Source organism: Cetorhinus maximus, chromosome 25 (genome assembly GCF_964194155.1).
Source record: "Cetorhinus maximus chromosome 25, sCetMax3.hap1.1, whole genome shotgun sequence".
NCBI lineage: Eukaryota > Metazoa > Chordata > Chondrichthyes > Lamniformes > Cetorhinidae > Cetorhinus > Cetorhinus maximus.
Genome location: NC_135903.1, coordinates 25,305,904 through 25,318,808, shown reverse-complemented (window position 1 = coordinate 25,318,808; position 12,905 = coordinate 25,305,904). Strand labels below are relative to the sequence as shown.

At 43.4% G+C, this 12,905-nt stretch overlaps 1 protein-coding gene across 1 annotated transcript in view; it reads right to left on the bottom strand.

Moving 5' to 3' along the window:
* The window catches only part of sgca (sarcoglycan, alpha), a gene marked incomplete at its 3' end in the record, with an annotated part of 46,299 nt that overhangs the window by 21,596 nt on the left and 11,798 nt on the right, over window positions 1-12,905 (bottom strand). Inside the window, 1 exon segment of the mRNA XM_078529148.1 lies at window positions 10,292-10,490. Within this exon segment, the coding sequence (XP_078385274.1) occupies window positions 10,292-10,490 (199 nt within the window).

Sequence of the window (12,905 nt, the reverse complement as noted above, 5' to 3'; positions counted from 1 at the left end):
AGAAGGCTTTGAGTATAAACACTGCACCTACTTCTTCTGAGGTCAGGGTTGCCATGGTGAGGACCATAGGAAGTTTGAATTCCTGTCTCCTCGCTATTTTCCTGTGCTAGTGAGGGTTTTGGAAGTCCTAAAAAATCCCACCAGGTCTGAGAGTTCATGACCACTGGGGGAAGCCTGCTGTTTTCAGGAACATTCTAACAGGTAAATGTTAAATGTTTCAACACCTTAAAATATCACTATTAGATGCTGTATTGTAATGTAGATGTGCTTTTAATGCAGTGATTGATCATAGGGCTCTGTCCTGAAAAGGTAATTTGACTATTACATTGACCAGCATTGTCTAAGTACTGAGATGTGTCACAGTAGTTTTCACATTGGAGAAAGTGCCATAATGCATTCAAAACTGTAGAAAAATGTGCTGGGAAACTCTCCTGCCATATTTTGGACTGTGATTTAAATGTCCAGAGATTTTTTAGCTTTGAAAAAATATTGTCCCACTGCTGAAAGTGAAAAAGGCACCTGCTCCACTCCATTGACTGGCAGGCAATCTACTTGGAAATGGAAATGTAACACCATCTGTTTTCAGTTTCAGGGTCTGGAGCTACAAGCTAATGTTTTGATAGCTATGGACATTATGAATACTTGGCTGAATTCCAAAAGCTTAGGGTGTGCTCAGCTCTGTTGACACAGTTGTACAAGGGAGTGATTAACAGTTTTAAGGGGTTGTAATAACATTATCTGTCATTGTTATGGTTTCTGAATACATGGTTGTTTGTTACTTAAGGGGATTTACCTTTCATCTAAAGGATCACAGTTTATTTTATTTGTGTATCAATAACAAATGTTTAAATGATAATTTTATTAGATTGCTACAGTTTTTTTTCACCTGCACGTAAAAGAATTCCCATTGCAAATATGTTGGTTTCTGAGGGCAGTCTTAGTGGATGCTTGGTTAGTAGCTATGAAGGATACATGGGAGGAAATAAGGGGACATGGTGTTGCATGGGGATATGAGGGGGAATGGAGGGGACATGGGGTGGCATGGGGCATATGATAGTGCATGGAGGGGGCATTGGGGACAGAAGGGTGCATGGAGGATTTGAGAGGTAAGGTTTAGGGGGCATATAAATACCTTTGGGAGCTGGACTGCTATCCTCGAGGACAAAGGCAGGTTTTCTAACCAGCCCTCCTTGGCACCCACATTCATCCAACACTCGTCCTGCATTCCATAGAGGCTCACAAATCTCGCCCCTCCCCATCCATGTCTCTTGGGAACAAAAATATGGAGGGAATGGAATTTGCGTTCGGAAGTCAGGAAAGAGCCTGACATGCGTTTTGTGAGCCAGAGAGGAAAACCCAGGCCAAAAAACGCATTCTCCAAACATAGAATTACTCAGCATAGGAATGAGTAGAGATCTTAAGAAAAGAATAATCAAGACTATGATTTGGGGTGTCTTGTTGCACGGGCTGAAATATGGATCTTGAGAAAAATGGCCATCCAAAGACTGGGACAGTGGTTCCCAAACTATGGACTGTGACCCCAAATGAGGGTCGCAGAGACAGTGGACAGGATCGTGAGCTCCCCCTCCTCCGAGACTGCGGCCTGCATCAAGCCTCAGGCCTCCGATCCTGTCCTTTCCTTGCTTATCTCTCAGCCTCTCTCTCTGAGTTGGTGAGGAGAGTCACACCTGGTGCCAACACTATGAAAAAGTTTGACACATGAATCATTAATTTTCTCCTCCCCTACTTCATCTTTCTCCCATTGCATCTTTCTACGGGATCTATTCCTGGCACTGGCAGCCTGGTGTCCAGGAATTTTATTTTCCTCTTCTCAAGAACGTCTTAAAAAGTCACGTACAGGGGATTCATTAGCTCAGGAGTTCCTGTTCCTTGACCCATATTGGAACCTTGTGCACCAAGAGTTAGGAAGGTGGATTAACAAACCGATTAATCTGAAAAAAATCACTCGATCCCAAGGAGGAGTCATTTTTTCTGGTGACGGAGAGTGAGGGTACTTCCTAATTATTACATGATCCAATCTAGAAGGGGACATAATTACACAGTGTTCCTTTTAGCATCAGTTTACTCCAGTGGAACGTGGGGTAGTGTACTTTACAAGAATAGCAAGTTTTAATTAAAAATATGTGGGGAAATATGAAATTCTTCATAGGCAATACCTGGTAGGCTCAACAGAATCAGGCACACATTGGTTCAGGCTCGGGCTTTCAGTGCTACCATTCCTCCCCGCTGGCTGTCAGTGGTTGGCTGACCTGTGTGCGTGGGTGGGTTGGGGGAAAGGGGCTAATTGCTGTGTGTGTGTGTGCATGTATGCATGTGTTTGCATGTGTGCTTGCGTGTGCATATGTGCTTGCGTGTGCGTATGTGCTTGTGTGTGCGTGTGCCTGTAGGTCAAGGGCGGGGGGAAGGTAGCTTGGTGGAGAGGGGTTTCACTGAGCCTTTTGTCACTGGGGAATATGGAGAGCTTGGCTAAAGCCTATATGAGTGCATAAAATAATATCGTTACAAAGAGGTTAAAAAACACTGATTTACAAATTTATGTGATATGTTACAGGTTGATCTAAAATATGCAAACTTTAATAAGTGCAAGCTGAATTTTAGCATGCTTCTTTTTTTGTTGTTTTGTTTTTGTTGGATGGCCATGTTAATTTTCAAATGTTAAAACGGGGTCACAGTGGAAAGTAGTTTGGGAATCACTGGACTAGAAAGTTGTGAAATGTGGCTCTGAAGAAGGATGGAGAAGGTCAGTTGGAGAGAGCACAAGAGCAATGAATAAGTCTTCAGGATGGTAGAGAAGGAAACATCATTAATGAATATCATCAAGAAAAGATAACAAGGTTGGATTGGCCATATTCTAAGGTATGAGAAATTGCTGAAGGAGGTGATTAAAGGAAATTTAGAGGGATGAAGAACAAGAGGGAGAGAGAGAATGATCATTTTAGACATCTTGAAGTTAAAAATGGGAGGCTCCTACAAGCAACTAAAGAGGAAAAGGTAAGACCACGAGCAGAGAACCTGCCCTCAGGCTGATCACTACTACTTTGGAATCAGAGTTGGTAAAACATAATGCATGGCAGCTTTGTGATGATTTGCATCAAGGAGTCCACAAGAAACAAATGTCCATGTTGACCTGGTAGTTGATAATGACCTGAATGGTGTACAAGAAATGGACATTGTAGCCCTGCTAGGAAGAATTATAGGGTGATTTAAATTTTTATTGCTGGAGAAGAAGTGGGTGATAATAATTGACAGCCCACTTTACACCTCACCAACTTTCTTTTCCATTGAAGCCATTCAATTACTATTTGGAAACAAATTGTTCAAAAATATGCATGATACCAAACCTCGAAGGGCCATGGAATCCAAGGTAACAGCCACATAATAAATTGAATAAATTACATATGTGAGAATAGATAAAGGAGAACCAGTGGAGGTGGTATATTTGGATTTTCAGCAAGCTTTTGATAAAGTCCCATATAAGAGGATAGTGTGCAAAATCAAAGCACATGGGATTGGGGGTAATATATTGGCATGGATTGAGAATTGGTTAGTAGACAGGAAATAGAGGGTCGGAATAAATTAGTCTTTTCCGGAGTGGCAGAGGGTGACTAATGAGTTACCGCAGGGATCAGTGCTTGGGCCCCAGCTATTCACAATATATATCAACAATTTGGATGAGGGAACCAAATGTAATATTTCCAAGTTTGCTAATGACACGAAACTTGGCAGGATTGTGAGCAATGAGGAAGGTGTTAAGAAGCTTCAAGGTGATTTAGGTAGGTTGAGTGAGTGGGCAGATACATGGCAGATGAAGTATAATGTGGATAAGTGTGAAGTTACCCACTTTGATAGGAAAAACAGAATGGTAGAGTATTATTTAAATGGTGATAAATTGGGAAATATTGATGAACAAAGGGACTTGGGTGTTCTTGTACACCAACCATTAAAAGCAAGCATGCAGGTTCAGCAAGCAGTTAAGGTGGCAAATGGTATGTTAGTCTTCATTGCGAGAGGACTTGAGTACAGGAGTAAAAATGTCTTACTGCAGCTGTACAGGGCCTTGGTGAGACCACACCTGGAGTATTGTGTGCAGTTTTGGTCTCCTTGCCTAAGGAAGGATACACTTGTGATAGAGTGAATGCAGTGAAAGTTCTTCAGACTGATTGCTGGTATGGCAGGATTGTCGTGTATTCACTGGAGTTTAGAAGAGTGAGAGGAGGAGATCTCATTGAAATATATAGGCCAGAATTTTATGTCCCGTGGATGGGCACGTGCCCAACCCGAACATAAATGAAATCGCGCGAGATGGCGTCGGGCAAGTGTCCCGATGTCATCGCACACTCGGGCGATATTTCGCTCGGCGGGCATGCACAAAAGTTAGAAGAGCCCGCCAACAATTAAGAGAGCAATTAAGCCCATTAACGGCCCCAATTGTTCACAATTTACAGTTGGCGGACGGGCCAATCGGCTAGGCGGGCTTTACATTTTTTATGAAACCTCATCCAAGGGCGGGATGAAATCTGCGTTAGGATTTAAAATAAAAAATATATATCTGAGGACTGTTGTTGATATGAGATGGGCTTGCAGGTGCTCAATTGTTCAGTATGGACATTTCTTTCGGCATTTTTGTGCTGCATTCTATTTTTTGGCAGTCTGCAGCTCCCAGATGCAGCTGTTTGCCTTTAGGGAGCTCACTGGAAACGCTCGCCAGCACCCGCGGTGACGTCAGCATGTGCTCTCTTCCCACCCCCACCGGCAGTGCTGAGCCTTTCTCAGGGCGCGTTTCACACTGGCTGGCCGTTAATTCGCCAGCCAGCGCAAGATCGCAGTCAGGGCCTGATCGCAGGCAGAAGTGCATTTTGCGTCCGCTTCCAGGCCTGCTGCTCATGCGTGCCCGATGAGCGCAAAATTCAGGCCATAAAATTCTGACAGGGCTGGACAGACTGGATGCAGGAATGATATTTCCTCTGGCTGCAGGCTCTAGAACAAGGGGTCACAGTCTCAGGATACGGGGTAGACCATTTAGGACTGAGATGAGGAGAAACTTCTTCACTCAGAGGCTGGTGAACCTGTGGAATTCTCTACCACAGAAAGCTGTGGAGGCAAAGTCACTGAGTATATTTAAGAATGAAATATATTAAATTTCTAGCCTCTAAAGTCATCAAGGGGTATGGGGAGAGAGCGGGAATAGAGCATTGAGATAGGGGATTAACCATGATCATATTGAATGGCAGAGCAAGCTCAAAGGACCGAATGACCTTCTCCTGCTCCTATTTTCTATGTTTCTATATGATCTGTCCATACAGCAGGACCCCGAAAGCAGACCTGGGCCCTCCAAGTCTCGACCCTCCAGAGGATGCCCGCTAAACTCATCACAAACTGGGCATCACGGACAGCAGGCTACCTCCACCTCCGCTGTGGATGTCTGGGGAGCACCAAGACATAGCGGCAGGGTTAGGAAAGTTAGGTAAAAGTGAAAACAAATACAAAAATACCTGGAAAAACTCAGCAGGTCTGGCAGCATCTGCGGAGAGGAACACAGTTAATGTTTCGAGTCCGAATGACCCTTCAACAGAATTAAGTAAAAATAGAAGAGAGGTGAAATATAAGCTGGTTTAAGGGTGGGTGGGACAAGTAGAGCTGTATAGAGGGCCAGTGATAGGTGGAGATAACCAAAAGATGTCACAGACAAAAGAACAAAGAGGTGTTAAAGGTAGTGATATTATCTAAGGAATGTGCTAATTAAGGGTAGAAAGCAGGACAAGCAAGGTACAGATAGCACTAGTGGGGGTGGGGTGGGGTGAAGGAATCAAAAAAGGCTAAAAGGTAGAGATAAAACAATGGATGGAAATACATTTAAAAATAATGGAAATAGGTGGGAAAAGAAAAATCTATATAAATTATTGGAAAAAAAAGGGGGGATCGGAAAGGGGGTGGGAATGGAGGAGAGAGTTCATGATCTAAAATTGTTGAATTCAATATTCAGTCCGGAAGGCTGTAAAGTACCTAGTCGGAATATGAGGTGCTGTTCATCCAGTTTGCATTGAGCTTCACTGGAACAATGCAGCAGGCCAAGGACGGACACGTGGGCGTGGGAGCAGGGTGGAGCGTTGAAATGGCAAGCGACAGGGAGGTCTGGGTAATGCTTGCGGACAGATCGAAGGTGTTCTGCAAAGCGGTCACCCAGTCTGCATTTGGTCTCTCCAATGTAGAGGAAACCGCATTGGGAGCAGTGAATGCAGTAGACTAAATTGAGGGAAGTGCAAGTGAAATGCTGCTTCACTTGAAAGGAGTGTTTGGGCCCTTGGACGGTGAGGAGAAGGGAAGTAAAAGGGCAGGTGTTGCACCTTCTGCGGTTGCATGGGAAGGTGCCGTGGGAGGGGGTTGAGGTGTAGGGGGTGATGGAGGAGTAGACCAGGTCTTTTCTATTTTTCCTTAGTTCTGTTGAAGAGTCATACGGACTCGAAACATTAACTGTGTTCCTCTCCGCAGTTGCTGCCAGACCTGCTGAGTTTTTCCAGGTATTTTTATTTTTGTTTTTACTTAAAACACTTAATGGACCTGCCCGTCCAACCTTAAGGTTGGTGGGCAGGCCAAGAGCCCAGGCGGCCTTCAGAAAAAACATGACGCCTCATCCACGGGCGGGATGAGGTTTCATGAGGGTTTTAAATTCTTAACATGCTCTTCAAATAAAAGTTATGGACATGTCCCAGCTCATGTGACAGTGTCACATGAGGGGACATGCCAGTAAAATTTTTTCTATTCTTTAATCTGTTTTTCACATTTGAGCCGATCTCCCTGAGGCAGCACTTTGCCTCAGGGAGATCTGTGCGCTCTTTCGTGTGCATGCGTGAAAGAGCGCACTCTCGGTTCAGGGAATTCCCCCCCGCCCAGCCTGCACAGGGAGCACGTAGCACTTCCTGGCGCACGTCAAGCTGGGTGGGCCTTAATTGGCCCACCCACATAAAATGGCGGCACGCCCCCAATTGGGGACGACAATCAGGAACCCACCTAGCTCACGCCCACTCCCGCACATCCCCCTGTCATGGGGGAAGATCCTGCCCAGAGAGTTCAGCACTGGTCAGAAGGTCATGGTGAACAACCACTGAGGTGATAAGGAGAAGTATGTGATTGGACTTGTGGTAAAGAGACTAGGTGCATTCACATATCTAGTGAAGACTGGAGAGAGACTCCGTCAGTTTTGTATAGATCATTTGCTTGAAAGAGGAAATCTAACAAAATGAGAGCATGATAAACTTCCTATAGTTTAAGGGCATAATTTTGCCCTTAGCATGCGGGCTTGGCTGGGACGGGAGGGAAAGGTCGGGAAGCCGACCACCGCCCACGAGTGGGCCTGGAAGGCAATTTCATGCTGGCGGGCCAATGAAGGCCCATCCAGCATGAAATGCAAGCGGCAGTGCTCAGCACTGCCTGTGCGGGCGGTGGGAGGAGTGTGAGCCAGGCGAGTGTGACTTTCGCACATGCACATGAGTCTCCGCGACATAATCTCCCTGAGGCAGCTCTCTGCCTCAGGGAGATCAACTGATTTTTTAAAAAAAATTAATAAAGATTTTTAAAATATGACTCTGTCACATGAAGAGGGACATGTTATTAATGAAAACATAATGTTTTTATTTGCTTTTGGAAACCTCATCCTGCCTGTGGATGAGGTTTTTAAAAAAGTGCAAAGGCTGCCTGGCTTCAAGGTTGGATGGGCAGCGAAAACTTCCTTTTAATTAATTTTTTAATGGCCTCATTAATTGTTAGTGGGTGCGCTGCTGAACTCAGTGTGCACCCGCTGACCGAAATATCACGCGAGTGCGCGATGACATCGGGACGTACGCTTTTGACATCATCGTGTGTCATTTTATGCTCGAGCTAAAAATTTTACCCTAAGTTCCTCCTACAGCCCCAAGTGAAACTCACAAAGAAATTGAAAGTTTGCCAGTATCACAGAATCCACCAGTAGGGCAAAGTGAGCCAGGGCCTTTGAATTATCTTAATCAATCAACGTCACAGTCCTAACCATTAATTGGCGTTGGTTGTCAAAGTCAAAGTTCAGGTTTGACACAGTCAGTGATGTTGAGAGAGCAGAGTCAAGCTAATGGTAATAGAAGAAGATACCCAGACAGAATGAGAAAGAAGCCAGATAGGTTAATTGAAAGTATGTAGGAAGGAAGAAGAAAGAAATTGTTCTTGTCATTGTTTCTGGTCAAATGATGATGATATTTTTGCTAAAGACATGCTGGCGTTAAGGAATTTTTTTTTAAACCTGTAAATTGCTCTGGAAGTATTGGCCATATATGTTTCAGTAGTTGTGATTAACAAAAATATTGCAAACCCAACCTGTTAAATTTTCAGGTAGTGTTGATATCGGTTTAGTCATATTGTATTCTGGGACATTATGTGCAGGTGCAATTTTACATTTTGATGTGTAAGCTGTTTTTTAAGGTAGGGAGGGAGTAGAGTAGAGCCCTCACTGCTGCCCTCTCTGTTGGTGAAGTGTAAATAACGTTCAAAAATGGCTGCCTTATGTGTTAGTTTTACTCAGTGCAAAACACAACAGCTATTCTGAATGAATTTGCATTATGTTTAAAGAACCAGACATAAAACATGCGACAGGCGGTTAATTCTCTGCAGTAACCTCACACAGGCTGTGGTTGCCATGGGAAATTTTGTTCACTGCCAGATTCCATTCTATGCACTTAACAAAGGTTTCATAATTGCTAGAAATTAAAAATAGTCTCTATACACCACAAAGGCACTTAGAGCTCCTGCTGATGAAGGAAAATAATGCAATATGCTTGCAATTGTTTGCTTCTTGTATTACTATCTCTATAAATGGATAAACATTTTAATTGCCAGTTTTGTTTTATGTAATTTTTCATTCTCTGATGGAACTAGTCTGTGCCCATATTTGTTGAGGTCTGCGTTTGTTTAATGTAAAACCTACCTATGAAATCACAGTAGCCTATACAGCATTCTTCATTATGCCACAAATATTGACGCAACATGCCAGCCATGCACAAGACCCTGCGCATGACACCGTTTCATACAACTTATGGCTTTTTATGGCAAAGACATTTCTAATGAAATATCTCATTGCAAACAAAACAATGAAATAGCTATAAGGATAAAAAGTTAGGAAATATATGGGTATAAGCTGAAAAAATGTGGAATGGTTGCATGGTAGGTTTTGTAAAGGAGCAGAATCTGCCACTAATAGTTGATTTGAGTGATTTTATCTTATAATCACTAAGAGAAATTAGTTTCTACTCAGTCTCAGAACAAGTTAGAGATTTTTAAAAAACCAACAAATAGTCAGAGACAGCACAGTAGATTGGTAGAATTACCAGTCTTAAAATACAGGTAGGAATAATGCCAACTCGAGATGAGCCTTAAACCTAGTTCATTTTTTTAAAGTGTTGGGCATAGGTCTTGTCTTTTATGATCAGGACTATTAGTTTTAGGGAGGAGATAATTAAAAAATGGCTGTTGTGCTACCATTTAATAGACTTTCTACCCTTTGCCTTTTCACGAGCAGTGGCTGCAAAATGTACCTTAAGTGGCAGCATTTGTAGGACCAATTTTAACTCGGTATGCTGGGTGAAAATGGATTTTTGAAATTGGAGTGGTGCTCTTAACGCTCCGTACCCGCTCCGGTCATGCCAACTGCCGTTTTGCCAAGTCCTTTAAAGAAGGACAGCCCAAGTATGAGCCTGAGTCGGACAGGAGCCTCATTACATTCTGCAAATCCGGATCTTGTGATGCATACAGGGCCCTGTTTGAAATTTTGAGATACAAATGGGCGAAGTATACACTAAAAGGGAACACTGGAAGCTGTTCACAAAATGGCCCAGGGCATAGTTAGCTATTTTGGGGGGGCCAGGAGGAGCAGGAATACTTCTCCTAGGACCACAAAAAATAAAACTCGAGCCATTTCATCCATACCCAACCATCCCCCCCTCCCATCCCCCAGGCAACAGCACTGTCAGCTGGTTCAGCACAGGAGGTGGCCAATTCCCTGCACTCCCAGAACGGATGAGCTTCAGCAGAGAACCCAGAACTTCAGAACCCCTGTTTGGCAGTGCAATGGGAATGAGAAATTGTCCTTTGTGCTTTTAATCTGGTAGCTGCTGTCAAAATTATAGATAATGGCAATAGCTAGCCAGATGGTTTTCCCCCCTATTGCCTTTTCACCCAGAAAAAAAATGCACAGGCACTGCACTGACTTCACCCACAATGTTTTTCAAATGGATACACATTGTCTCACCCTTCTTTCCGTCCTTGAATAGGCAGTGGGACTCGGCCTCCTCTGTCTAATGCAGAAGTGATGTTGATTATGGTCAAAGGATTAGATTCCCAAATGCTCTGCACTCTGTCCATGAAGTGCTTTTGAACATCCAGGGGCAATACCTCCTCCACATCTCTGTTCTTCACAAAGAATTCAACCTGGTATGGCAAGTTCAACCCTGTAGCAAGAAAGAACTTTAATTTAACTTGACTAACAAATATGAGCAAAGTTCCCCTGCAAAAGAATTAACAGCTGATTTTGCCTACATTGACTGCTGCATTACATCTTGCTGAAACAACACCAGACAGATCCTTTCCCAGAGGGGTAAGTGATACAAAAGGCATCCCTTTTGCGTAGAAGTGTTGGGGTAAATGTTGAAGTATTTTCACTTTGCTTACCCAAGAGGAGAAGGTATAGGAGTGAGAAAGAAGTGATCGGTTGTCAACATAACTTTTTTAGACTTTCATTTGGGACTCAAAAACTATAAGACCTAGATGCTGGTTTGCTCAAGAGAGGGTAGGTCCAAGGCCCACTCGATATGGGGTCTCAGGCCTCATGTACATTCTGATTGGAGGGGGGGGGGGGTCTGCTGGGCATTCCCAGGGAGGTGACTGGTAAAGACAATTTGTATTTCGGACTGCTGACAGCAATGCGTGTGGGTCTTGCAAAAAAGGGGTAACCGGGGTGTGGGCAGTGCGATCAGCACAGGGAGGGAGGTGTGTGATTATATGGGGGAGTAGCAGGGTCAGCCAGCTTTTGGGAGGGAAAAGTAGCAATCGGTGCGGGCTGGAGGAGGGGGTTACTCAGTGGCGGCCAACAGTAGCCTGTGATTTTAACTTGGAGTCGCGAGGGGTGCTCCGACACCTCCCAGCTCCATTTAATTTGAAAACAAAATATAGCTGCCCGTTGCTGGCCTGCAGTGGGTTTGCACATGCAAAGAACATAACCTTGTTTCAGACTTGGACCCCGATGCCCCTTGATGCCTTTATCAATATGGTGGGAAGCGCACGTCCCACTCAGAATGCATGTGTGCTCTACCCACCATATTAGAAATTTGATGCCCTTTTACAGCTGTGAAATAGGCACAGCATCATTCAATTTTGAGGCCAATGTCTGCAAATAGGAGAATGAAAATCAATAGTCTATATTTAAGAGTGCATTTCATGTAATACATTATATATGGCTGGCAAATTATAAGTGTAAACCGATATGGATTGTTCTGTATTGTCCGCTTTGTATTGCTTGCCAGGAGACCAGACCCTCACATCAGTTAAAGTGGGAATAAATATTTAAGCATTCAAACAACATTCGATATAAAGAAGAATTCTCCTCTGCGATTCCACCTGTACTTGATGCTGAAATTGTGTCAGGAAATTTGATTGGTGAGACCTGGGCCCATGCACCACCCTGACTGAGATTCCTGCCCCCCCTTCCACATTAGGAATGCTGCAACATGCTCTTTCCCAGCCTACCACCCTGCACCTTTCTATTGAGTTAGACTCAGGACATAATTTCATGTTTTGAAATAACTTTACGTCCTCCGACTGAATGGAAGGAACCATTAGAAAGGTAATAGCAAACAAAAATGCTCCATTCTTTGTCACAATAAACATCTAAAAAGTTCATGTTCCCTAATAGCTTAAAAAAAACCTCTTGGCCTTACATCCTGACTTGGAAAAATATTGGCTGTTCCTTCCCTGTCTCCGGGTCAAAATCCCGGAACTTCCTTCCAAACAGCACTATGGGTGTACCTACATAATATGGACTGCAGTGGTTCAAGAAGACGCCTCACCCTCATCGTCTGAAGGGCAATTAGGGATGGGCAACAAATGTCTAGCCAGTGATGCCCACGTCATGTGAAGGAATAACAAAAAAGACCATCCAGGACGTTTGGCCTTGCCTTCTTCTCCCTTGTCCAAATCCCAATGACCTAACAGCCTCTGGTGCAAATATTTTTTGGTTTTCATACAAGTATGACCTTAATGACCCAGAGTAGCATCTGTCTTTTTCTGTGCCAAAAACATGCATGGCCATCATATACTTTGGTCACACTTGCTAATTCTGGCCATTTCTAGAAAATGCTGCCCTTTCCTGTTTTCACTGCTAATCAAGTTAATTTCCCAATGTCTGCCTTGCAGTAAGTGTCTTTATGTTCTTAATGAAACCAGAATTTCTTCAAACTAAATCAACCGGTCTAGTTACAGAAATTTATATGATGGGGCTGCTTTAATGAGAAAAAATAAAATCAAAATTATTGATATCCAAGCCAAGTGATGTGTTTTATCTATTGGTTGTGGCTTGCTCAGGAAAACCTATGCAATGTTTTTTTCAAAGAGTGCAATTCTCTGTTAGCTCATCAGCTTATACAATGCCTAAAAGTCAAAATAAAGTGGATCCTCAAATAAATGAACACACTGTAAATAAAGCAGGTTCATTCATTTGGGCTTATTTTATGACCAGGCAACAGTAGTGGGGAAACTCATAAATCAATGATTTGATGTGACCCTACTGCTATGTACTCAAAAGAATTACCTCATTGTCCAAACAAAATGTTGTAGGCACAACTTTGATGAGAAACTTAAATAGCAACACA